Genomic DNA, 18,500 nt, shown 5'->3' on the forward strand with positions numbered 1-18,500 from the left:
TACTCTTCTCTACACTAAGCAGAAGGAGAACACAAAGGGATCTCCACACACACATACTGGAAAATCCCCAAATCAAATGAAATGGATATCCAGCCACTTCCCAGTTTTTTCTTTTGTGATTTTTGGCATTTTCATCAGTTTTCCAGTTCTGTGCACCTGGGAGTGAGAATTTGGCTTCAAGGCCTTCTAAAGTTATTCATCCATGATCTGCCACTTGATGTGATTCCCTCCGGTCAGCCCTCCATGATCACAAATTCAGTTTATCACATAAAAATATAAACAAATAGCATAATTTTGGTGACTTTATTGGTCATGAGAATTCGGCTTTGAATAATGTAATATTGAGTTTGACTACAACAATTCTTTTTAAAGAATGGTTGATATAACTAGATACTCTTTCTATTATGGAAACTAATTCCAAGGCAGAGTTCAGGAGAGTTCTGTAGAGTTACTTTTTGTACTATAACTGCCAGAATCCCCCAGCCTGCTTTACCATTTGCCATATACAGGGCTCCCCCAGGTTACGAATTTAATTCGTTCCGCGGCGCCATTCGTAACCCGAAAAGCATTCGCAAGCCGAAGCCCCATAGGCGCTAATAGCGAAAGCCGCGATTTGGTGCGAAAAAGCGCCGAAAAGCACCAAAATTTTTTTCGTAACCCGAAATAACCTTCGTAACCCGGAACAATTATTTTTAATGGATTTTTTTCGTAACCCGGAAATTTCGTAACGCGGCGCATTCGTATCCCGGGGTACCAGTGTAGTCCAGATGTAGGGCAAAGTGGTGATAGCTTTCCCAACTTCTTAGGACAGTCCAACAGAATACTGAAGTAAAGACTGGTTTTCTTCCTATTTCAATTATGTGGTTTAGCTACACCTCTCTCTTCCATTAGAAAAAAGAGTCTCCATTTTAGTTTTAAACAGTTGTACTTAAAAGGAGAACTGTTGTATTTGGCTATCATGATAAGTTTTGTGTGGAAGCTGATCTAAATTGTCACTTAATTTCTCTTAGGACACCTGGAACAAGATTATAATTGGTGATGTGGAAATGAAATTGATCATGCAGTGTGGCAGGTAAGTTTGCGGCTGGCAAGGAGAATAGCAAGCTGTTTGACGATGTTTCTTATAAAATCTTGTTTGCCATTGCAGGTGTATTTTGACAACAGTTGATCCAGATAATGGTATCATAGACAGAAAGGAGCCACTGGAAACACTAAAAAGGTAACACATATAGTGTTGTTTTGGAAGAAGCCAAAGTAGTGTTGGTAGATGAATGTGGCACTTCTTGTGAAACTAAGGCCTAAATGCAGTTGCTAGATCCATTAAAACAGTAAGAACCTGGTAAGACAACAATAATTTATAAATTCCGTTTCTTTAATGGTTCTACTCTAATTGGGATTAGTAACTGAATATTGGTCTGACGTAAGATTAGAAATTGTCTAGCCTTTCAAACGTCATTGGACTACAATGAGGAATGCTGGGAGTTGCAGTCAGAAACGTAGAGGTCCATGTGATTTCCACCCTGGTCTAAGGCTTCCGTATTGTATACATCTAGTTGACCAGAATATGGATCTAGGTACATGCACTAGATACATCATACTGGGATCACTGCAATGTGTTCTACATCAGACTGCTTTTTGAGAAGTGTTTGGAAACAACCTTTGACCTAGAATTTAGTGGACAAACTATTAGCAGGAGTTACATATAGGGAGCCCATGTCTTTTTTATTGTAAGACTTATTTGAAACATTTGTAGTGACATCCATTCTGTTCCCTGGCACAATTCAAAGTCCTGGTGATGATCTTTAAAGTTCTAAATGGTTTAGGAGCATGATGCCTGTGCTGCCTTCTCCCAAATGAGTCTGCTTATCTACTGAGATCATATTTAGAGATGTTAATATGTGCCCTATTATCCCCCAAAATATGTTTCATTGGGATAAGGAAGAGGGCATATTTTTTTTGCCTGTTTCATAACCTTTGGTAACTGAGGCTTACGCCATCATTAATGTCCTCCTAGAAGTTATCAAAAACCTCAAATTCTAAGAAAAGATTTAGTATGTAGTTGGTTTATTTGTCTCGTTTTTATGGTTTCTGCTTTTTGACTATAACATTTACTGCTGTTGTTTTCTGGCTAAATCCTATTGTTACTCCAAAAAGAGTGTTGCTGTGTGCTTTCAAGTTATTTCTGATTTATGGTGATCTAAGATGACCATATCGGCCAGTTTTGTTCTGAAAAGATGTGCCATAGCCTTCCTAAGAGGCTGAGAGTAGTGCAACCTGCCCATGGTCATCCAGTGGCTTTCCCTAGCCAAATAGTGATTCAGACCCTGGTCTCCCAGTGTCCTCATACAATACTCAAACAATTTCAAGATATTGGATCTCCCAATAAGAGCAGACCCATTGAATCAATAAGATTTATCTCTGTAAATTGTGTCAGCAGTTGATTCATTTGGAGCTAAACTATGACTCAGACCTTCTTGTCCCATTTTAATATTTTAATCTTTCTGGAACTGATGTTTTAAGATAATTAATTTTACAGTTTGTTTTGTTCTTATTGAGCTCTTTTGAGAAAATATTTTAAATAACGGAACTACTGCCTGCATTGTTGGCCTTCCTACATTATAATGCTCTTCTTATGTGTAAGAAAGGGAAACTGGATTTACTTCTGGGTCAACATGGAAAAGATTGTGCTGGGAAACCAAGAGTGCATCTACACTGTAGAAATAATGCAGTTTAATACAGTTAACTGCCATGGTTCCATCCTACAGAATCCTGGGATTTGTCGGTTTTTGAGGCACAATCACTCTTTGGCAGAGAAGACCATGTAAAATTACAAATTGCACGGTTCTATAGGATGGAACTACAGTGGGCCTTTTCTTTAAGTGGGGGATCCATTCTGGATCCCCCCATGTAAGGGGAATTCCGCATATGCTTGAGCCCCATTCAAAAGAATGGGACTCATGCCCATGGTGTGGCGCACGTGTGTGCCCCATTACCCTTTCCGGAGTGTGCTGACTCTTCTTCTTGTGCAGCTTTCAGCATATGCTGAAAGCTGCGTAAGTTCACGCCCACGTATTACATGGGCGCACTGTACAGCACTTAAAGTTGTGTCTAAAGATGCACCCAGGAGATGCGGGAGGATTAAACTTTACATTTTTTATTAGAATGTTAGAGTGTGGCCAAAATGATATCTAATACAACCTGATAGTAAAGCTATGACTGCATCTTCCTTGTTTGCAACATTGCTCTCATGAAATTATTATTCATAGAGCAGGAATTGTACAGCATCAGAATAATCTATTCAGACAGTGCTTCCATTCAGGGACAATGATTGCTTCAGACAACAGATCCCGGTAGGCAATAACAGGGGTGATGGAGTAGAAAATTGTGGGCTGTGTGGCTTGTCCTAAATGCAAACAGTTTTAATCCTACAATATGGTTACACCCACTGTCCCATTGTCAATGTTGAGGATTGATTCAGTTGCCAGTCCGGCCAGCTTTTCTGCAATGTATGGAACGGAGAGAAAAATCTTCTTATTAAAAATGTCATGCTGGATACCATGAACTGCCAAAAAAAAACCTCTACACAAATAAATAGATACAAGAGCATATGAAGACTGAACTCTTCCTAGACGCCAAAATGACTATTGTACTTTGAACATATCATGAAACAACATCACTCATTACAAAATAGGACAATGCTGGGAAAAGTGGAAGGAAAAGAGAAAGATCACATTACAGATTGAAACCAAAAATATATGGGTCAAATAAAGTGGCTTCTCGCTGTTTTGGGGCATGGCATTTAGACAGCCCACCCCTCCAAAAAAAAAAAGTGGCTGGAAGATGTACGAAGGCCAAGCCAAGCCAGCAAAAGCCAACCCAAAAGTATTTGATTATTCAACACCTTTTTTGCTTTAGTCTTCTCAGAAAAGGCAAAGGTCGCTCAACCTGAGGGTAATGAAGCAGAGGACAGAATAGGGGAATTTCAGCACAGAGAAAGTAAGGAGATAGTACAGGAATACCTTGTTAGTCTAAATGAATATAAGTCTCCAGGACCAGATGAACTACATCCAAGGGTATTAAAAGAACTGGCAAATGTAATATCGGAACCATTGGCAATAATATTTGAGAACTCCTGGAGAACAAGAGAAGTCCCAGCAGAGCAGACGTTGTCCCCATCTTCAAAAAAGGGAAAAAAGAGGATCTCAACAATGATCATCCAGTTGGTCTGACATCAATACCAGGAAAGATTCTGGAGCAGATAATTAAACAGAGAGTCTGCGAAAATCTAGAAGGCAATTCCATAATCACAAAAAGTCAATGTGGATTTCAGAGAAACAAGTCATGTCAGACTGATCTCTTTTTTTGATAAAATTACCAGCTTGATAGATGAAGGTAATGCCATAGATAAAGTATATCTTGATTTCAAGTAATGCCTTTGACAAGGTTCCCTATGGCATTCTTGCAAAGAAGCATGTAAAATGTGTGCTAGACAAAGTAACTGTTACATGGATTAGTAATTGGTTGACTGGCCGAACCCAAAGGGTGCTCAACAATGGCTCCTTTTAATCCTGGAGAGAAGTGACCAGTGGGGTCCCACAGGGCTCTGTCCTGGGCCCAGTGCTATTCAATATCTTTATCAATGACTTGGATGACAGAATTGGGGGCATGCTTATCAAATTTGCAGATGACACCAAATTAGGAGTAGCTAATACCCCAGAGGATCAAAATTCAAAATGACCTGAATAGACTAGAAAGCGGGGCTACAGCTAACAAAATGAAATTCAATACGGAGAAATGTAAGGCACTGCACTTAGAGTGGAAAAACAAAATGCATAGATATAGGATAGGCGACACCTGGCTGAATGAGACTATGTGTGAAAGGGATCTAGTAGTCTAAGTAGACCACAAGATGAACATGAGTCAACAGTGCGATGCGACAGCTAAAAAGGCCAATGCGATTTTAGACTGCATCAATAGAAGTATAGTGTCTAGATCAAGGGAAGTAATAGTGCTACTCTATTCTGCTTTGGCCAGGTACCACCTGGAATACTGTGTCCAGTTCTGGGCATCACAATTAAAAAAGGACATTGAGAAACTGGAGCGTGTCCAAAGGAGGGCGACTAAAATGGTGAAGGGTCTTAAAACCATGCCCCATGAGGAATGCCTTAGGGAGCTGGGGATGTTTAGTCTGGAGAAGAGAAGGTTGATACGATAGCCCTGTTTAAATACTTGAAGGGATGTCATATTAATACTTGAAGGCCTCGGAGGTAGAGAGGAACTGCTGGACCTCATCCCCTTTCCCTCCACCACTCCCTTCTCCTTCTGTGTCATGTCTTTTTAGATTGTAAGCCTGAGGGCAGGGAACCATCTAATTAAAAAGATTGTATGTACAGCGCTGTGTAAATTTACAGTGCTTCATAAATAAAGGTTAATAATAATAATAATAATAATAATAATAATAATAATAATAATAATATTGAGGTGGGAGCAAGCTTGTTTGCTGCTGCTGCAGAGAACAGGACACGGAACAATGGATGCAAACTGCAGGAAAAGAGATTCCACCTCAACATTAGCTGCAGATTCCAGGTTGATTATTGTCCTTATCATTCTGATTAACATGGGTGGAGATGCCACTAGTATACCAGTAAACAATTTGCATTCAACTGTCTTGTTGTTTGATCAGCTGAGGTTCTGGTTTGGAATGAACAGCAGTGCAACTGTACTGAGATTTGGATCTGCCATGGATCAGGGCTAATGAAGTAGGTTTTGCTTGGAGAGGCTTCCTACTCATCTCTTTATCTAGTAAAGCTCATGATATGAATCTTCCTGATGACTTACAGAATGTTTGACTGAATCAGTTATCTCCAGGACTGTCTTTCTGTGAGAAGAAGGATTCACACAGCAAACCATGCCAGATCCTGCAGACAGGGTATGAAAAATGGTCACTCAGGATATGCGTTCTGGTAAATTATTAAGTAGGACACATAAAAGGACATATTAAGTACAATATTTGTTTTTGTTAGTGAATAGCAGGAACTGTTTATTCAGTTGCAAATTATCTCCCTCTTCAGTGTCTAATTGTATTGGTTATTTAATCATTTGTGTTTTAAACTTATTCGTTTTATTTGTTTAATGTATATTCCTGCCTTTCCCCCACTGTGGGATCAAGTCAGCTCACAATATGTGTTAAAACCACCTGCAGTTTTTTAAAAAAATTGATAATATAATGTTACAAAAGCAATTAAATAAGCAAACATATTAAGAGCATTAATTTGAAACTGTTAAAGGGGCCATTGAACATCATAATATTAAGTGATAAAAATCCACCACACCCCAATTAGAAGACCTTCTGCATTCTTTGACTGCACTTGAATGCAGAACTAATCAAAGAACTAATCATTCTTTGACTGGCTGACAGGCCTGATGATAACACAAAAGATCTCACAGGTTACCATCCTGTAATCTGGCCTGTCCTATGATAGCATCCATCTACATTCACAGTAATAAACCTTGAAGGCCTTATGCAGCAAAGGCAATGCCCAGGATTTTACTGAGCCCTTAAGCCATTATAAATATAACTAAGTGTAAACTTTCAAGGGGGGCCTCATAAATTTGGGGAAGGGAAGGTCCTCCATAATCATCCCAAGGGCTCATCTGGCAAATGCAAAGTGCCTTCTATGGCTGCGTGGGGAGAGTTTAGTGTGACAGGACACTAAATCTCAACTGGGTAAATGGCCAAAAGAAAATAATTCTCCAACCACTCTATCTCTGAGATGTCCAAACAGCCAAAGAGATTCCCACCCCTGCCCTTCGGTTACTTGACAAGATTGCAGTAGCCATGGAAAATAAATTAAAATGTAGGCAAGAGATCTTAAAAGAGTTTTAACTCTTTCAGCTCTCTTTAGTATACACATTCTATAACAGTGGTGGGCAACAGAGGCAACTCCGGAGGTCAATTTTGGACCTTCTAGGGGCCACATGGACTACCGAAAAATAAAGTAGAAAACCGAAAGTGGATGAAAATCCACTTCTAGTCCTTGAAAACTGGATTTTTAAAAAAATCGTAACTAATATAGGGAAGTCTTGAAATCTATTTAAATAGTAAATTGTTGGACCCAGTGGCTACTAGAAGCAGCAATTCACGCTTTTTGACTTTGTCTGCACTGGCCAGGATGCTCGCAAGGGATGCCCCACAGCTGCTACCTGGCCCTCTGTTTATTGCCGTGGCAGATGTCTACCTAAGCGACCTGCTAGGCTGCTCAGTCCATCCACTACCACTAGTCAGAAGGAGGTGCCCAGTGATGGCTACATGCAAGGTGCCTTGTTCTGACCTCAGAATGAGTTATACATTGGGTCCTCGTTATCCATGGACTTGTCATCCGCTGATTTAATCATCCACAGACAGAAAACCCCCATTGTCCCCAATGGTGGAGCGTGCACATGGTCGCATCATCATTAGGAATAGTTCTTGTTGTCTCCAATAGCAGCAGATGCACACAACTACGCTGCCATTAGGGACAGTGAGACTTCAGGTAAGCCCCCATTGTCTGAGGGAGAGAGAAGGCTGACCCAGTACTATCAGGGGCTAGCCTGAAGAAGAAGAGCCCTCCCTCCAGTCCATCTGCCTTGGTCCAGGCCTCAGAGGGAGAGAAGAATGCTGGACCTGATTCCCTCCCCCCCCTCACCATTCCCTTCTCCTTTTGTGTCGTGTCTTTTAGATTGTAAGCCTGTGGACAGGGAACTGTCTGTTATCCCCTCTATTGTAAACCACTCGGATTCCCAGTGATTGGGCGGTATATAAATAAAACCTATTATTATTATTATTACCTGAAGACCCATTGTTCCTAATGGCAGTGCAACTGCATGTACACACTACCATTGGGGACAAATAATAATAATAATAATAATAATAATAATAATAATAATAATAATAATAATAATAATAATAATAGGATTTATTTATATGCCACCCAGTCACTGGGAATCCGGGCTGCTTACAGCAGAGGGGATAATAGACGGTTCCCTACCCTCAGGCTTACAATCTAAAAAGACACAGCACAAAAGGAGAAAGGAATGGTGGTTGTGGGAGAGGGGATCAGGTCCAGCAGCTCTTCTTTCCCTCTGAGGCCTGGACCAAGGCAGATGGACTGGAGGGAGGGCTCTTTTTCTTAATCGAGGCCAGGCCCGATGGCGTTGGGCCTGTCCTTTCACTCCCTCCCAGGCCAGAAGATAACAGTGGGAAGGAGGGAGGGGAGGGCTCTTCCTCTTCAGGCCCGATAGCATTGGGTGTGTCTTTTCACTCCCTCCCAGGCCAGAAGATGACAGTTGGAAGGAGAGAGGGGAGGGGCAAATGGTAGCGCCATTCTTGGTATTCGCAGGGAGGACCGTTATGGATCCACTGCGGATACCAAGGTCCCACAGTACATGACAGAGGTGGATGTGCTGGGCAGCCCAGCAAGATGTCTGTGCAGACAGCCATTTCACCCTGGAAATGGAAGGGCAGGTAACAGGTAAGCCATAGATAAAAGGGCAGGTAACAGAAACAACAGGTAAGTTTTAAAAATACATTTTAACCTTGTTTTGCCCTGGTTCTGGTGTGGTATGGGACATGCTGCATGCCATACAGATTGCCTGCATCAGAACTGGGGTTTGGAACATACGTTGTCCAAACAGGACAGTTGCCAGAACAGGACGAAATAGGTCTTTTGGCCTGTGCCTACAAGGCCTTTGGCCTGAAAAGAGTCAGTCTAGACATTCTGAAGCTGTTGAAGGCCACAGAAACATTGTTAGTGAGTCTCATTTTGCCCATCCCTGTTCTACAGTAATCCAAGAAAACCAAATGAGAGTCAACTCTCAAAAGATGGAACACTGCATGGTTTTATTGCCACCATATGACAGTATGAAACAACAAAACTTCTTATGAAATGATTTGTTCTCCTCACTGCTAGAGCAACACGTCTATCATGAAGAGCTTATTAGCCTCTATTGGATTCAGTGAGCCTGTGCTACTTGGACCTTATTGAAGTCAATAGGCTCCCTGTGCCTAAAAAGCCACCCTGTATTTTTGGGACAACAGAGCCAACATGGTGAGTGTTGCATTAGGGCACTGGGAGAACGGGGTTCCAAACCCCACTTGGCCATGGTAGCCCCCTGGGTGACCTGGGCAAGTCACACTTTCTCAGAGGAAGGCAAGGACAACCCTCTCTGAACAAATTTGGTCAAGAAAACCTCATGATAAGTTCACCTTAGAGTCACCATAAATCAGAAATGACTTGAAAGGCACACACCAAAAGCAACAATCTTTGGGCCTCCTCAAAATATGATGAAGTGGCTAGCTTAACATCCAAAGGGTAGGGTAAACAATGTGGTCAATGGATGCTCTGGAGCATCCAGTTTCAGATAATCATTTCCCCTGCTTTTGAAATGTCTACAGGGACTGCAGTAGGGTTGCCAGAGCTTGGCCTTAAGGATTTATTTGTCTGTTTGTTTGTTTGTTTATTTGAGTTTCCAATTTTCATGGGTCTTCTCTAGGATCAGACCTTCAGCTCAGATATAAAAGCAAAAGCTTTTGTTGCTGCAGTTTGCAAAGACTCTTTAGCGGGGTCTGAGTATCTGCTTAGTTAGCTTCCTCCCACTGGGAGATGGGAGAAGAAGATGACAAAGGTGAATAAATCCTGCCAAGAAAACCATGTGATAGATTCACCTCTGGATTATCATAAAATGGAACTGATTGAAGGCACACAACAACCAACAATTTACTATTTTTAATCATTTTATTCATTGTATGACACATCTCATCATGAGATTTTCCAAGTCAAAGGCTTCAGGAGTAGTTTACCATTGCAGTCTTCTGTATAGTACTAGCTTCTTTAAAATAATAGAATCTTAGGGCCTAAACAGACAGGCCAAAATAAAGCTGCTTTGGGTCACTTTGGAGATATGCTATTTAAATGATGCATGCATCCTAAGAGTCTGGAAGCGAAGCCAAAACCACACTACAGTCCTAAGGACTGGAGCGCATTGGCGCAGCATATGGCCTCTTAAGATGTGTGTGCCATTTAAACAGCATACCTCCAAAGTGACCTGAAGCAGCTTTATTTTGGCCTGTATGTTTGGGCCCTTAGAGTTGGAAGAGATCACAAAGGCCACCCAGTCCAATCCCCTGCCATGCAGGAAGAAACAAAATACTCCCAACAGATGGCCATCCAGACTCTGTTTAAAATCCTCCAAAGAAGGAGACTCCACCACTCTCCCAAGGCAGCATCCTCCACTGTCAAACATCTCTTACTATCAGGAACTTCTTCCTAAGGGTTAAGTGGAATCTCTTTTCCTGAAATTGAACTTCCGGGAAGGGGGGGGGTCCCAGAATCCTCAGGGAGTTCTTGGAGTTGTAGTCTCACAAATAAGTTTCCTATCACCTGCTGCTTGATCTTTTTATTGAGAGATTCCTGGAATTGAGCCTGACATACAAAAAAGTATTTGATCTGTTGTTGAATGATGGTCCCTTCTTGGTGTGTGTATGCGGGTAGGGGTGCGGGGGGACAAGATTTATTTTAACTGTTTAACAAGTTTTTTTCTTGACATGCTTCAGGATCTCAATCTATTGTCACAATTTCACTAATGAAGAAACACCCCCCCCCCTTTTTTTTTTTTTTTGGCAGGTATCGTATGTGTGATCCAGCTGAGAGACATATTCACAAAACAGCACCTTTGTTTGGCAGTTATTTTGGTGTAGACAAAACAGGAACTGTCCGAGTTGGAGACCCTGTGTATAAGATAATAGAATGTTAGGGAGGGAAACATTTATCTGTTCTGTAGTACAGGATTAAATTATCATAGAGTACAATCCTGCCAAACTTCTGCATTTTAAAGTTCCATTGATTTCAGAAAGAGAAATGAATTACTATAAATGATTTATCTTTAAATAACACAGACTTAGGGTGGCTTGCATCGTCCTGACCAAACTTATACTAGAAAAGGAGAAAGGTAAATGAAGTTAGGCAGTTTGGGGCCATGCTAGGTTAGGCTTTTTACCCAGGGGATCCAAAGTCCCTTCAGTCTCCAGTCATGCCCCCAGCAGATAGAAGAACTAGCTCCTTCTCATTGTTTGGAATGTGAATTGCTTCCCAAATTCCTTTTCCTCTCTTTCCTCTCCTTGTCCCCCATTCACATAGCTTTGAATGGGGATAGACAACTTTGGGCTATGGGGCCATATCTGGCCCTACTGGGGCTCTTATCTGCCTCTTTGAGCATTTCTTGATGGACATGTCTACTTCCCCATGCCATCATCATTTTAGTGGTTTCTCATCCTAAAGGGATGAGTTGCTGGCAGTCATGGATTTACATTACAATCACCTAATCATAGAGTTGGAAGGACCACAAGGGCCATCCAGTCCAACCCCCTGCCATGCAGGAAGACACAATCAAAGCACTCCCAGCATGAAACCATCCAGCTTCTGTTTCAAAACCTCCAAAGATGGAGACTCCACCACTGTTCAAGACAGCATATTTCACCATCAAACAGCTCATTCTTCCTAATGTTTTGGAGGAATCCCTTTTCCTGTCGTTTGAATCCACTGCTCTGTGACCTTATCCTTGGAGCTACAGAAAATAACTTTGCTCCATACTGAACATGATATTCCTTCAAATATTTAAATGTAGCTGTCACGTCCCTCTTAACCTTCTCTTCCCCAGGCTAACCATACCAAGTTCGCCAAGCTGCCCCCCATGATGACCTTTTTGTTTCCTCAGCTCACTGCAATTTGGCCTCTGAGAACTTTTCTGAAATTACATTTGGTCTTGAAGCTGAGAGGGGTTCCCTAGCCATTAGTTTAGGATGGGGTGACCATAGTGGGGTGACCCTAGGAATCCCTAAATATAGCTCCACAAGCTCCCAAATCCCTAAACCCACTTTTTAAAAAAGAAATTTCACCCGTAAACTGGCCAAAACACCCCAAAGCAGCTGCAAATATTAGGTTCCCCCAGAAAACCCTGAAGAAATGCCCCCAAATCCACCAAAATGGTGCAGAAGTGACATGTCATTTCCAATGTGGATAATAAACATGATGATGCAGTCCACTGGGGAAAATGGCTTTTGCCTCCTATGCAGTTCCTTACCACAGTTTAGAATGTATCAAAGGCTCCAATGTCAGAGCATTATGAATTGACAGGTAGGCTTCCCTTGCTTTAGCACTTACTTTGGCAAGATTACACATACGTTTGCTCCTAATTCTAATTTAATTTGTCTAGACAAAAATGTTTTTATTCTAAAATAAATGTATATAATGTTACCAGAAAGGTTTCTTAGAGTTAAAATCTAAAACTGATTTCTCAAGATATTACTAGACTATACAAAAACAACAACAGAGTCCCAGTGACATCTTAAAGACCAACACACTGATTCTAGCAGAAGTTTTTGTAAACCAGTGATCATTATTTCAGGTGCATGTTGCTAGGTTGCTAGCCTCAGTTCACAAAATGCTTTTTATTGTTACATTTTAACTTGTTTTTATGTGAGAAGCCATATTGTACATCTGTTTTGGAAAGTCAGTAGACATTTAAAATAAATAATAATAATAATTAATAATAATAATAAAATTTTATTTATATACCGCCTGTATAAATCAGTGGATTGTATCTGTACGTGATACTATAATGAAATGCATAAAATAGGTTCAAACCAAATGTTTTAGAAATACTGCAACCAATAGCTCTGGCAGAAGGAAGCCAACCTGAACGCTTTGATTTTCTGTGATGAATGGTAGACAATAAGATTGATAATGTGCTTGGTAAGACTTGTGCCTGTTCAGAGGAACAGCTGGTGGACTCCAGAAGATTGTTAGGATTTAATTAACAGCCACATTTAGAGATATCATGATTCTGCTTAGCTCATTCCTGTGCTATACATTTTTTAAAGCCATTGTTGCATTTTTTAAGATTACAAGCCTAAATACGTTTACTGAAAAGTAAACCTCCAAGGATTAGTCAGCCCTCCAAAGCCATCCACAGCTTGAAAAGCATCCACGGCTTGAATACACACGCACACACGCAGAGTATTTTTAAAAAAAAAACACCTTGATTTTGCCATTTTATATAAGGATTTATATCAATTTACTATCCATTGTATTTAATGGAAACTGAACATTCATGGATTTTGGTATCGATGGGGAGGGGGTGTGTGTCCCGGAACTGAACCCTAGCAGATATTAAGGGTCCACTGTATTTTGTAGTTAATGAAGTTGAATGGGGCATACTCCCTAACAGGTATGCTTAGTTGATGTAGTAAGTACTTTCCTGGAAGTTATCCCCATTGACTAAATATGGGGTCCTTACTTCTTGTTAGAGACATAAAGTCATACACTGTTAGTGCCACTTCTAAAAGGGGACTAGGGCCCTGTGCACTTTGGGTCAGCTTGCGGGTGGAGTCGGGGAATAGTGTCTCCATGACGCATGCCCCGTCTTTGCCCCCAGGGCGCCATGACTACCTTGAAAGAGTAAACTCCATTGTACTCTTTATTTCTCAGACTTATTTCTAAGTAGATCTGTATTGGTTTAGGCTGCTAGGCTGCAGTTGTAAAAACATATGAGGGAGCAAGTTACCTTGAACACAGAGGAGAATTACTTCTGAGTAAATCTGAACATCAGTATAGTATTGTGCTCTTAGGACAGCCTTGCCAGGGAACAGAAGTGTTGAGGATACTTATGCTGGTACAAACTTTGTTGAACAAGTACATAGGTGGGGAGAAAAGGAGAGTAGACACATGCATGCAAACAAATAAGGGGCCCTTTAACTGCATACACAAAAATATAATTTATTAGTCTGAAGGCAAGTATATCTTTAGAAAAAGCACAGTGAGATAAAAATGTTTTGAATTATCCAGTACCATGTTGCAAAATGGTTCACTTAAGACCTAAGTGGAATGTGTTAGGCTTAATAAATTATGTATATTTAGGCACCTAGAAGTCTCCTTTTGTTGCTTTGTTATAACTGAGGCATGAGCAAAAAAAAAAAAAACCTAGTGCAAGGGTTGGGACAAACAAGCTGGAACAAGACATCTTTTGAACCTTCTATTCTTGCTTTGCTGGTCATTTAAAATGGTGAATTGAATAAAAATCATCTTGTTAGCACTCCATGGGCTTCCTGTGACAGCCACCGAGATCTTCTTTCTTTGTTGGAGCTCTGCTTAGCATCACTTAGGAAAGCTTTGGGTAAACAACTAGCTAATTGATTGCTCAGCTTTCACATAGCTACCGCCATGCTGCGCTCATGTCTGTGTACCGTTCCTGTCATCTTAATGCCATAACATTGGAGGAATGATGACTTGTTTCTTCGAGATTCTTATGTGGGCCTAGTTGCCAAGACCAAAGCTGTAATGGTTTGTTATGATGACCTTTTGTTATTCCATTAGGGCTCAATTGCTTGGAGAGAGAGGGAGGAAAAAACCCCCAATGTGTGCATACTGTAGGAAAGTTTTCACCCTTTCCATTGACCTGACATCACAGTTTATACTAGAAAATGTATTAATGACAAAGTAGTGTTTTCATGTCAGGAGGACCGACTTTAACAGCTATAATCTGCCCTTAGTCGTCATAAATATAAATGTATTGGTAAAACAGATCTTGTTAATGCAGCCAAGATAAATGCTAGGCTATATTTCAAACCAATTGAAGCACATAGTCTCTCTGTGTGTGTGTGTTTGTGTGTGTGGGAGAGAGAGAAAGAAAGAAAGAAAAAAGAAAATGTGCGAGTCAGCTAAAACAGCCCATTGGCAAATGATTCCCGCTTTGCTTTCTTTGCTTTTTTCTTTCTTTTTTTTAGAACAACAGTTATTTACTTGGTAGTTCTTGAAAGAGGGATGAAATCTATAGGCTAAGGGAAGGGACTATTTACACGACACTCATAACAATTTCATAGAATAGAATTATAAAATCATAGAGTTGGAAGGGGCCCTAAGGACCATCAGATTCAACCCACTGCTGAATCCAGGACCTCCAGCTAGCTATATCCAGTACCTTCACTAGGGTTGGTGTCACCCAATGTGGTAACTCATGGTGTCACCCCCCCCCCCGACATTGAGACAGAATACTTAGTAATGCTTTTTGTACTCTCTCTCGATCCCTGTCCCTCATGGCTAGCGGCTCAGGGGGGCCCGGCAGTAATTTCTTTACTGCATCGGATTATAAATACATCTATGAGGGAAGGACAATTTCCATCCAGCTTAAAATTGGCCATTGTAAAACCGCTGCTGAAAAAGCCTTCCCTCGACCCCCTGTTGCATAATAATTATCGGCCTGTTTCGCTATTGCCATTTTTGGGGAAGGTGATCGAGAAAGCGGTTGCAATCCAGCTTCAATCGATCCTGGAGGAAACGGAGTATCTTGATCCATTTCAAACCGGCTTTCGGGTAGGCTACGGGGTGGAGACGGCCATGGTCGCCTTGGTCGATGATCTCCGTCTGGGCATTGACAGGGGAAGCGTGTCCCTGTTAGTGCTCTTGGACATCTCAGCGGCTTTCGATACCATAGACCATGGTATCCTTCTGGGGCGCCTGGCAGAGGTGGGAATCGGGGGCACTGCGCTCCAGTGGTTCCGATCCTACCTCTCTGGGAGGTCCCAGATGGTGCAGCTGGGAGACGTGTGCTCCGATGAGAGGCCCCTAACATCTGGGGTCCCTCAAGGGGCCATTCTGTCTCCCATGCTCTTTAACATTTACATGAAACCGCTGGGAGAGATCATCCGGAGACATGGGGCGCGGTGTTATCAGTACGCTGATGACACCCAAATAGTCTTCTCTATGTCCCCGACTGATGCAGTGACCGGGGTTGGCACCTCTCCTCTCGTGGTCTGCCTGGAGTCGGTAATGGATTGGATGAGGGAAAATAGACTCAGCCTGAATCCAGAGAAAACGGAAGTACTAGTGATAGGTTCTCCTGGCCCAGGGAAGGCGGTGGTTCCACCTGTTCTGAACGGGGTCACGCTCCCCGTGAAGGACTCTGTACGCAGTTTGGGGGTGCTCCTTGACTCGTCGCTCCATCTTACATCTCAGGTGGACGCGACAGTCAGGAGTGCTTGCTATCAGCTTCGGCGGATACGCCAACTGCGTCCCTACCTGGACCGGAGGAACCTTGAAACGGTTGTACATGCTCTGGTAACCTCTCGTTTGGATTTCTGCAACGCGCTCTACATGGGGCAACCCTTGTACCATTCCCGGAAGCTACAATTAGTGCAGAACATGGCAGCACGACTGGTCACTGGCACGTCCAGGGTCAGTCACATAACACCGGTGCTCAAAGATCTCCATTGGCTGCCTATTCGCTTCCGGGCGCAATACAAGGTGTTGGTTATTACCTATAAAGCCCTAAATGGCTTGGGCCCAGGGTATCTAGAGGACCGCCTCTCCCCATATATTCCGCCCCGCACACTCAGATCATCTGGACAGCTGCGTTTAAGCGTGCCAGAGGCAAGGTTAATATCTACATCAAAGAAGGCCTTTACCATCCTGGCCCCTAACCTCTGGAACTCGCTACCAGCCGAGCTCCGTGCTGTCCCCTCCTTAGCCCAATTTAGGAAAGGATTGAAGACCCTACTATTTGAGCAGGCATTCTCCTAACACCTACCCCGACTATGCTTTGTTCCTCCCCCTTGCCAGTGTGGCCGCTGGCAGAATTGTGTTTTTAATCTGTATTTAATTATGTATCATGTATTGTATTGATGTTGTAAACCGCCCTGGTATTTGATAGGGCGGTATATAAATAAACATTTTATTATTATTTATATTATTACTAATGTTACTCATTAATCATAATTCATGTATATTACTGAATGTAATGGTAATAGTTGTGACATAAACAATTAGCAAAATTAAAATTATACCTTTAAATTACAATATACGCACAGCATAAATGTATTTACATATACATGTACATAGCTTCATGACAAGTGAAAAATGGGTAAAACATATTTTAAAGATTTTTTTTAAATTAAAATTTTAAACTTTTTAAAAAAATTTAAAACCATGGCCTCTTCTTTCTCCTCCCACCGAGACTCACCCCATTCATACCATCTCATCAGCATTTCTGCCAAAAGGCAGATGTTTGAGGAGCAGTGATGTCCCCACCCCCAGGGTGTCACCTGGTTTCGTCTACACACCCCACATCCTCCCTGTGACACCACTGACTTTACCCCAGCAGGTAGCTGTCCAGCCTCTTTTTGAAGAAGAACCCACCACCTCTAGGCAAATTGTTCCACTGCTGAACCACTTTCACTGACAAAAGGTTCCTTCTAATATTCAATCAAAATTGCTCTCTTGTAACTTAAAACCATTAGACATAGTTTTACCCTCTGCAACAGCAGAGAACAAGCTTACATTCTCCTCTTGGTGGCAACTCTTTTATTTATAATACAATTGATACCATCTATTCTCTGGGTTCTTCTACAGCTTCCCTGGGTTCTTATGTACTTCATCCATCTTTTTAAGGATACTGTACTTCTATTTTCTTCTTGTTATTAGATTGCTTTTGTTCCTTAAATACAGCAACAAAAATTGTACTTATTTAAAAATGCTATGTTGAATGAACTGGCCAAGTAGATAGTATTCTCCATTTCTGTTTTCAAGAGACTCCGTGGTATGACCTGTGAAATATCTAAAGTCAAATTGTTAACTTAGAGTTTATGTTTTCCTTTTCATAGCACAACAGGAAGCTGTAGGGAAACCTTAGAAATAGAATTGCTTGCACAAAAAAGGAGATCAAGGTGGCATTTCTCAGGTGATATATTAAAGAATACCACTGAAGGAACAGAAGGTTATCCCATTCCTTATAGGATTGAGCCAAACCAGTGAAACAGTCCCATAGTCCTGGGACAGCATCACAGGGAACACAAAATCTGCTATTCCAAAGTTGTAGAGTGAAACTGACCTTTGGAAAGGGAGATCTGGCCCAAGGAACCAGCCACTCTTAGTCCCTGCAGAAACTTCCACAGGCATTAACTGTCTAACATCAAAGCTCTAAAACCAGGCACAGTGGACGGGTGGTTGGGAATGGTGAATAAGTGGGGTAGTCCTTCAACACGATGGGGAAAGCTTTGGATCTGTACTCTCCTAGTCCTCCAACTTCGCTCCTCCCTCCTCAGTGCTTGAAAATGTTCTCCTAACTTGGATGAATTCCCTCCTATTACATGCAATGGGAAGGAAATGCAGTTGTGAAGAAAAAAATGAACAACCCTCCCACGCCTTCTCATCTACCCTGACAGCTCATTGGCTATCTCAGCTCAGAATCAGAGAAACACTGACAAAAGCCTTAGGATTTTATCAGACAAGGGGAATTGGAAGTATAATCCGATGGCAATCTGAACACAGTCATGAGGTTTAACGTTATTGCGTGATAACCCACTACACACAAATTTGGGCAATGGGAAGTTAGGCTGAACGCAATCATGTAGTTTTACATTATTGTGTGACAGACTGCCACACGCAAATTTGGGCAATGGCATGCTATTTTCG

At 41.7% G+C, this 18,500-nt stretch overlaps 1 protein-coding gene across 3 annotated transcripts in view; it reads left to right on the top strand.

Annotated features, from left to right (window-relative positions):
* Nucleotides 1–18,500, top strand: part of LOC121924124 (mitochondrial amidoxime reducing component 2-like) — a 59,291-nt gene that overhangs the window by 11,715 nt on the left and 29,076 nt on the right. For 2 of the 3 annotated variants that reach the window (XM_042455271.1, XM_042455278.1), the window contains exons 5-6: nt 1,011–1,072; nt 1,148–1,219. In XM_042455271.1, the coding sequence (XP_042311205.1) occupies nt 1,011–1,072; nt 1,148–1,219 (134 nt within the window). Of the gene's footprint in view, nt 1–1,010; nt 1,073–1,147; nt 1,220–10,661; nt 12,580–18,500 lie in introns of those variants that run through there. The other variant, XM_042455262.1, reaches the window with a different exon arrangement.

The sequence above is a fragment of the Sceloporus undulatus genome, chromosome 1, assembly GCF_019175285.1.
Source record: "Sceloporus undulatus isolate JIND9_A2432 ecotype Alabama chromosome 1, SceUnd_v1.1, whole genome shotgun sequence".
Classification (NCBI taxonomy): Eukaryota; Metazoa; Chordata; class Lepidosauria; order Squamata; family Phrynosomatidae; genus Sceloporus; species Sceloporus undulatus.